This window comes from Elephantulus edwardii, unplaced genomic scaffold (genome assembly GCF_000299155.1).
Source record: "Elephantulus edwardii isolate Elephantulus edwardi_28Jun2011 unplaced genomic scaffold, EleEdw1.0 scaffold00006, whole genome shotgun sequence".
NCBI classification, from domain to species: domain Eukaryota; kingdom Metazoa; phylum Chordata; class Mammalia; order Macroscelidea; family Macroscelididae; genus Elephantulus; species Elephantulus edwardii.
Genome location: NW_006399756.1, coordinates 36,399,975 through 36,409,256, shown reverse-complemented (window position 1 = coordinate 36,409,256; position 9,282 = coordinate 36,399,975). Strand labels below are relative to the sequence as shown.

Below are 9,282 nucleotides of genomic sequence, written 5' to 3'. Positions count from 1 at the left end.
CTCAGGAACCCCTACCAAACACTGTCCTCCATGGGTAACCATTATCGCATTTGGCACATAGTATTAGACAGGTAGTTATAGGAATGTAGCTCCAAATTTCTTTAATGTTCCTTTCCTTTCTGCTAGGAGATAATAATAGTAAGTGGGTCTCTTCAGTGCTTAGAAAAGTATCTGGCTCATTGCTGGAGGTGCTCAATAGATAACTGCTGAGAGAAAAAAAATACATTCCGGTAGGAACAAACAGCATAAGTGAAGGTGGAAGATGAAGACAAAGACCACTGGAAAAGCTGCTATCAACATGATCACAACTTGAAGGGTCTAAAAAAAACGTCTCTGAACATCTTCTTACATGGGGATAAGTGGCCAATCTGGATCTCCTCTTGAGAAAGACAGAATTCTGCACAAAGCCAAGGGCTCATCCCATCCTCCTTCCTGGGTCTCCAGATTATGGTAATAGTGATTGCCCAACTTTTAAATGTGTATATTGTTTGGATCTGGTGCACCTTAACCGTTAAGCTGATACCCTTCTTCTTTAGCAGTTTGGAGAGGTCTTGGACATGAGATTTCCCCCAATGTGACTCATGGTTTAATTTCTTGAATATTAGTACCAACTGTGTTGTTTACTGTGGATCCAAGTAAAATTAAAGAATTGACAATTTCAATCTTTTCTCCATCTATTATGATGTACCTGTTGGCCCAGTGATGAGGATTTTTCATATTAATCTAGACTGAAGTTTGTAGTCCTTGTTTTTCTGCAGCAAGTGTTTTAAGTACTCTTCACTTTCAGAGAACAAGGTTGTGTCATCTACATAATGCATATTGTTGATATGTCTTCCTGTAATCCTCATGCTACAATCTTCTTCAAAAATTCCAGCTTCTCAAACAATTTTTCCAGCATACAGATTGAATATGGGGAAAAGGAATCCAGTTTGGATGTCCACCTTTCTTGATTTCAAACCATCCAGTGCTCCCTTGCTCTGTTTGGACAACAGCTTCTTGCTCTCAGCATAGGTTTGCATGAGCACAATTAAGTGTACTGGGATGCCCACTCTTCTCAATGCTAGACTAGTTTGTTCTGATCCACCCAGTCAAACGTCTTTGCATAATAAATAAAACATGAATGGATATCCTTCCGGTATTCTTTACTTTCAGCCAAGATCCACCAGATATCAGCAATGATATCTCTGGTCTGGCAGTCTCTTTCCATGTTCTGTTCTAGTAACTTTTTAATAATCTTCAGCAAAATTTTATTTATATTTGCTATTACTTAAATTGTTTGGTTATTTCCACATTCTGCTGGATCACTTTTTTTGGGGAGAAGGAACAAATATCGATCTTTTTCAGTCAGTTTGCCAGGTAGTTTGTTGTTGTTGTTATGTGCCGTCGAGTCGCTTGTGACTCATAGTGACCCTATGTACAACAGCTCTAAACTCTGTTCTGTCCTGTGCCAATTTCATTGTCTCCGACATACTCATCCTGATTGCCCCAGTCACCGAATCAATCCACCTCCCAGAGGGCCTTCCCCTCCTGCACCTGCCATCCACCCTCCCAAGCACGATGTCCCTCTCTAAGGACATGACCAAAGTATGTCAGATGAAGCCTCAGAATCATTGCGTCCGAGGAGCAACCCAGTTTAACCCTCTCCATGATGAATCTGTTTGTTTTCTTAGCAGTCCATGGCACTCTCAGCACTCTTCTCCAACACCAAAACTCAAAAGCATCAATTCTCCTTCTATCTTCCCTGGTCATTGTCCAGCTCTCTGATGCATAACAAGTGATTGCAAAGACCATGGCCTGTACCAGACATACCTTAGTCTCTAGAGACACACTGTTGCTCTTGCCAGGTAGTAATCTTTCAAATTTTTTGGCAGAGACTGGTGAGTATGTCCAGGGTTACATCCGTTAGCTGAAACACATCAGTTATTATCCTATCAATTTTTGAAGTTTTAGTTTTTTGGTCAGTGCCTTTTGTATAGATTGAACTCCTCCTTTCATTATTATTGGTTCTTGGCCACATGCTACCTCCTGAAATGGTTGTGTATTAGCCAATTCTTTTTGGTATAGTGATACTACATATTACAGTCATCTTTTTTTAAAATGCTTCATGCATTATTCAAGATAGCATACTGCAAAGTGAGACTTGAAATTTTCAGTTCTTCCAGCTTTAGAAATGTCAAACAAGTTCTTTTTTTTTTTCATTTTCTAGCTCGAGTGATGTGTACATTTTTTTATACTACTATGCTGTCTTCTGAAATTGTCCTTTGAAATCTTGTGTTTATATGTTTAGTACAGTATATCTTCCCTTTGTTTTGACCTCTGAGTGTTCTACTGCAATTTTCAGTGTCTGAGATCTATTTTGATATTTTTTTATTTCTGTTTGTAATAATCTTTTTCTTTCTTCAAAGATGACTTTTTGTCAATATGAGTATTATTGAAATATAGGCATCAACAACCAAAACTAAAGAAGAGAAAACTGAAGATTTCTACCAACTTTGCCTCACTTACTTTGGACATGTTGCTAGGAGAGGCTATTCCTTCAAGAAGGACATGATTCTTAGCCGAGAAAAGGGTTGACGAAGGAGCAGAAGACCCTTAACCAGGTGGTTTGACACGGTGACTATTTCAGTGGGCTCTAGTGTGTCAGGAAGTGTAAGGATGGCACAGGATAAGACATATTTCAGATCCCCTGTTCACAGGGTTGCTAGAAGTCATACTTGACAGCACATAACAACAACCAACTTTTGGAGCCTGAAATCAATTGCCATACAAGTATGATTCTTAATAATAATAATAGGTGGCTGTAATTTGAAAGTTGGACTCAAATAAGGACTAGTAGTTGGAGTTTATATACTTGGTAACAGAAATGAGACATCTACAACCAGGAGAAGATAAAATAGATGAAAGGGACCTTCTAAGAATCAAATCCCTATACACATCCAAAAACTTCTCCAACAGGGTGAAAAGGGAAGCCCCAGACTGGGAAAAAGTATTTGGTAATGAAACGTCAAATAAGGGACTTATATCTAGAATTTATAAAATTCTTGAGCACCATAACAAGATAAAGTTAAACAATCCAATTAAAAACATGGGCACAGAATATGAACCGACACTTCACCAAAGAAGACATGCAGATGGCCAACAGGCACATGAAGAAGTGTTCAAAATCCCTAGCTCCAAGAGAGATGCAAATCAAAACAACTATGAGATATCATCTCACCCCAGTCAGAATTGCAAAATTTAACAGAACAGCAAGCAACAAATGAGGGTGAGGTTGTGGAGAAACTGGAACCCTTATTCACTGTTGGTGAGAGTGTAAATTGGTGCAACCACTATGGAAGGTGGTATGGCGCTTTCTCAAATAGTTACAAATAGAGATACCGTTTGACCCAGCAATTCCACTAATGGGAATATACCCCAAAGTGACCATAACTGCCACCCAAGGAGGTATATGCACACCTATGTTTATCACGGCTTAGTTCGCAATAGCAAGGAGTCGGAAACAACCTAGGTGCCCATCAACAAACAAATGGGTAGAGAAGCTGTGTTCACACAGTGGAATACTATGCTACATTGAAAAATAAGGAACTCATACAATATTATTCAAAATGGATGACCCTGGAGGACATTATGCTGAGTGAAATAACTCAGTCAAAAAAGGACAAATACTGCATAGTGCCACTGTTGTAAAACAAGATTGACATTGGGATTAAGGGGAGATTGAGAAAGAGGGGATAAATAATGTATATTGCTTTGAAACAGATTAGGGAGAAAATAGTTTAAAAGGGAGATTTGATTAGGTATTATTGTAATGACAGGAGTCCAGAACAAAGGCTGCATAGTGGAGTGGACCTGGGGGGAGGAGAGATTGTAAAATAATTAAAGACTTTTTCTTTTGCTTTTCAAAGAGAAGCATGTACTGGAGGAGGGAAGGGGACAGGGAGAAAAGTGCAGCAATGAATGAATGGAAATCCAAAGTCTGTTAAATTTTCATTAAAATTAAGAATAATTTAAAAAATTTTTTTAAAAAATGAGGCCAGAGATTGAGAAATTGAATTTCATACAATCAATGAAGTACTCATTGCAAATATCTTGAATTAAAAACCCCCCACAAATGTTAACTCTACACAGGGACCTCATCTATGGACTAATCAGGGATCAGATTGATTACATTTATGGAATGAATTGTTAGAGAATAAGTTCTTCATCTCTAGAGAAAGGGTTGTAGGCCACATGTAGGAAAAACTCCTTACCTTTCTCTTATTTGAGCTTTGATGGGATTTAAGGTAAAATTGTTTTCCACTTGTAACCCTTTTATAGCTATTTAGTTTATCTCATTATGGGCTGTACATTGCATAGTTTCCACTTTATGTCATTATATACCTATATTTGAGGGGAACAAAATTGGATCCATGCCATGGCCCACTGATAGAGCTGAGTACCTTTGTTTAGGAAGCATGGGGGTGGAGTGAGTGCTTTTGAGATTATGTCAGTCAACTAGGTTTTCTGACTCATAGAAGTCAAGCCAAGATTCTCTGGGCCTAGGCTTTTTGCTGCAATGAGTTGCTTTGGGGAAATTAAAACTGCTGATAGAAAAGAGAGCGGTCAGTTAAGGTGAGAGATACTGAATAAAGAACCACCCACCATTGGTTTTTCTCAGTTCCTCAACGAGAGTTCGGGCTTCCTGTTGAACACGTTCCTCAATGCTTCTCTTGCCCATTCCGAAATTCCGCAGAGTCATGAGAGAGAAGCGTCTGATGTCTTTCCATGTCTTTCCATTGCTGAAAACGACTCCTGTGAAAAGGGGTAACAGAGCAGAACAGAAATCTTGGGCAAATTTGTGGATACTTGGGCAATTATGAGGCTTCAATCTCTGTTGGGCACTGCTTGCCATTTCTACTGCACACACATACCATTGTTTCTATTCGCCCTTTCAGCCACTGGGAAATGGCCTCTTCCAGAAAAGTCCTCTCCTTGATCAAACAAGGCTTCTTTCACTGCTTCATACCCATGCAAAACCACTGTGGGTTTCATACCCAAATACAAAGTGAATATAGGGCCATAGGTTTCTGAGAACTGGGAAAAAGAAGGAAGATGCAATTTTAGCAAAGGAAGTAAGTCTTTGTTCTATATATTGTGCAAAATTCACATTGATAATGTTATATAGTTAATGTTTCATTTTGATACACAAAACTTCAAATATTGCTCAATTTTATGCCTACGTTTTATCTTTCTGTCTCATTGTTGTTATGTAAGAACTGACTCATAGCTCAGAAGCTATAAATCCAGAGAAGATTATCTTTCTCCTGTGCAGCAACTGGTGGATTTGAACTACTTGCCTTTGGGTTGCCAGTGCACTCCCTACCTAGTAGGTCACCAGAGAATAAGTAGCCTAACGTACACTTTATACAATTGTATCAGCATTACCCTGCATATTAATTAGGGAGCTCTAGTGGCTTAGTGGCAAGAAGCTGTGCCTCAATCTTGAAGGCACATGGTTCAAATCCACTAGCTGCTCTGCGGGAGAAGGGACTAGCAACCTCCTCTCATGCTATTAACTGCCTCTGAAAACCCACAAGAGGGTCAACTATGGGTTGGTTCCAACTCAAAGGTACACAACAACAACAACATAGTAGTCAATGATCTCTAGAAAAGATTTACAAATAGTGTTGAAAGTAAAACGCAGTGGTAGGAAGTCAATTTAGCCTCATAGTGACCTTCAAGCAGAACAGACCTTCTCTGCAGGCTTTCGAAGGCTGTAAATCTTTATGGAAGAAAACTGAAGTTTCTTTTATGGACATTAACATCCACACATTTGAACCGCCACTAAACCAGGGACTTCAATGTGCCAGGCAATGAACTGTGCACTTGATCTTCATGTTATTGAAACTAATCGTTATGCCAATACATAGAGATTTTTTTTTAATTTATACTAGTTTATTTACAAAGTTTGAATGCATTGTTCTTCAGACCAAATTCGTCCAATTTATCTCATCCCCCCCGATCAAATTGTACAACCCCATGATTAATCCTCCCAACCACATATCCTCATCCCTCCACTTCCACTCCTTTACATCATCACACTCATTCTACAATAATGGTTTTGTACAATGTTTGTCCTTGTAGAACTAAATTAGGTCACTCCGCATAATGTTCTCCAGTACCTCCAAGTTAGGTAATAAATTACAACATCTTTGCTCCTCCATGCTGTGTAGTATTCCATTGTATGAATGTCCCAAACTTCTCAGTTCATTCACGTGTGGTTGGACATCTGGGCTCCGCTTTCCATGTTCTTGTAATGCTATCAACATTGGTGTACAAATCTTCATTTGTGCCTCAGTTCTCATTTTCTCAGGGTATATTCCAAACAGTGGAGTTGTTGTTGTTGATCGCCTTTGTCTCGAGCATGGCTCATAGTGAATCATCAACAAAAGGCCTGAAGTCCCTCTACACCCATCAACGTGTATCAAAGTTCACAGAGTTTCCAGAGGCATATTGTTTAGGAAGTGGATGCCATTCTTGTTTCCAAACCTGTCATAGAATGCTATTGGTTGAGTCATCTGTGATGCCTATGTACAGCAGCTCTGAATCCTTCCCTGTTCTGAGGCAGTATCACTAATTCTGACACACCAACCCCTATTGCCCCAGTTACTATATCAACCCATCTCATCCAGATTCTCCCTGTCTTGTGCTGTCTGTCTAGACTTCTTAGCACGATGTCCTTCTCCAAGGACCGATCTCTCTTGGCCATGTGCCAAAAGTAAATTAGGCAGAGCTTCAAAATCCTAGTCTCCAAGGAGAGACTTGGTTTCGCCCTATCCAAGAGAGACCTGTTTGTTTTCTTGATAGTCCATGGTATGTTCAAAACTCCTCCAGCGTCACAACTCGAAGGCATTTATTCTTCTTTTATCATCATTAGTCATTGGCCAACTCTCTGAAGCATAACAAGTAATTGAGGAGTAACTGGGTCATATGGAATTTCTATAGTCAGCTTTTGGGGGAAGAGTAAAACTGCCTTCCAGTTGTACCATTTTACAATCTCACCAACAAAGTATAAGAGTTCCTATCTCTCCACATCCTCTCCAACATTTAATACTTGCTGTCTTGTTAAACTTTGCCACTGTTCCTGGAGTGAGATGGTATTTCATTGTGGTTTTTATTTCCATCTCTCTTATTACACTTTAGGCGTATTTTAACCATCATTTATTGATAAAGAAATGAATTTCAGATACATTTAATTCCAAGTGCCCAACAGCTTAAATAGAAGACCCAAATTTGAACCCTGCATCCATTTCTGATGCTTAGTTTCCAGAGCACTCATTTGGACCAATACGAAGTCAACTAACTCAGGATCACCTGCAAATCTTTGCTGGTGGAGACTTGGTTCAGTGTAATAATTATAGATACTAAAAATCTGTTTTTTGGGGTTTTGGTTTTGTTTTCTTTTTAAAAAAAATCATCACTCCAGACGATTACAAGCTAACCCTGTTCAGATCTGTGGTTATTACCAACACAGAAAGAGAGTTGGCACAATAGAGACTGCACCAGGACAGCACACAATAACAAGTAGAAATAATTGTATATTATATATTGTTATGTCATATTGGGTCACCCACGACCCATAGCAATCCTATGTACATATTAATATAAATATTAATCTTATTTAAAAGTATATTACTTCATTTTTATGTTTCTAATAAATGACAGGCTTAAGACATCAATAGAAACAGTACAACATATAGGGACTATTTTGTTTTACAATGATTTAGCAATACTATATTTCAAGAAAGAAATTTTATTTAAAAGTTGAGATTAAATCTTTCTACATACATACTAGAAAAGTGTAAGGTATACTTACATCACTTAAAGATTTGCTGATATTCTTAAAATTGATCTGTAGGCTATTTCCGATGATGGGGAGAGGAGTGGGGCCAGGAGGGAGCTTCCCTTTCCCATGGCTCTGTTTCCAGAGTGAAAGGAGAAGCAAAGTGAAGACACACACCACCAGGACCACGACCAGATCCATTGCACCTTCTCTTCTTACCCAAGCACAATTGTTTTCCAATTCTGAATTTGTACAATACTCTCTGCTGCTGAATTTGTGATTCTGTTGAATAAAAACGATCAGTTGCTCAAATTGTAATAGTCTCTTCTGAGTGGACTTTGATTCACAGATAAGGATAAAATTAATCTGTAATTAGTCTTGTTCCTGGAGCATTGTGCAACCTACCTTGGACTAATAGAAATGTTGTTGGTTTGAACTCACCTAGCAGCTTGACATGAGAAGGATCTAGAAATCAGTTTCCAGTGTTCTGTGTGGTTTTGCTTATATTTAAGCAGCCTCGGCAGCTATACTTTTCTCCTTTCCATTATTGTGATAAGCATCTCTATCTCCAACTTTTACCAATTCTGTTTTTATACGTGTATATCATTGCCTTAAATGCAATTGCCATCATTTGTTGTGCTCTGGTGGACTTTTTAAGATAATGTGTTTCAATTCTAAAGGTGGATGTTTCGAATCCACCAGCTGCTCTACAGGATAAGAATGGACACTCTCCTTTAGTTTGATTTACTACCTCGAATAACCTGCTAGATGGTCAGTTATGAGTCGATCCTACCTGACAAGTAAACAACAAAATACTTCCCTTAGTCCATGACCTTTCCCCATAATCATACATATTTTGAGGACTCTTTGTTGAGGTTCACTTTATTCATGCCAGAAAACTATTATACTTTTCCTTTTGCTAAGATCTTTAAGTGAGAAGCCATATTAATCTATTGCTCTTGTTAGAGGTTGAGCTGGTTTTCAGATGTGTACCTTTGCAACACCACAGGAGCTCTAGGTTGGGGAGGTGCATTATGTGTTTGTTTGCTAACAGAAATATTGATGGTTCATATCAATCAGATCCTTTTCAGGACAAAAATTGGAACTCACCTCTCATAAACATTTAGTCCGGAAAACCCAATGGGGAATTGTCACCAGTATTAATTGATTGGACAGAAATGAGGTTTTGAGTTTAGAACACCAACGAGTTAAACTTTTAGCCTTTGGTTGTGGAGAGTGGATACTGTTTCATCAGAGATTTTTCTCTATTCCTGCTTCACTTCAACTTTACATTTTGTATTGCACTATATTCATTGAATTATGTAAATAACAGGCAAGCTTAAGACATAATTAGACTGACATGCAGCAGTACGAAGTCTAAAGCAGAGGATGACGCAAATATTTTCAACTTTAGACTTAAGCATACCTTTGTGCCTAATTCAGGACATCATCTTTCCAAT

The 9,282-nt window shown here is 38.6% G+C and overlaps 1 protein-coding gene across 1 annotated transcript in view; it reads right to left on the bottom strand.

Moving 5' to 3' along the window:
* LOC102859204 (cytochrome P450 2C5-like) overlaps window positions 1-8,023 on the bottom strand; it is a 53,532-nt gene extending 45,509 nt beyond the window's left edge. The window contains exons 1-3 of the mRNA XM_006880213.1: window positions 7,856-8,023; window positions 4,911-5,073; window positions 4,642-4,791 (exon numbers count right to left, since the gene is read on the bottom strand). Of these exons, the coding sequence (XP_006880275.1) occupies window positions 4,642-4,791; window positions 4,911-5,073; window positions 7,856-8,023 (481 nt within the window). The remainder of the gene's footprint in view (window positions 1-4,641; window positions 4,792-4,910; window positions 5,074-7,855) is intronic.
* Between the last annotated feature and the right edge of the window lie 1,259 nt (window positions 8,024-9,282).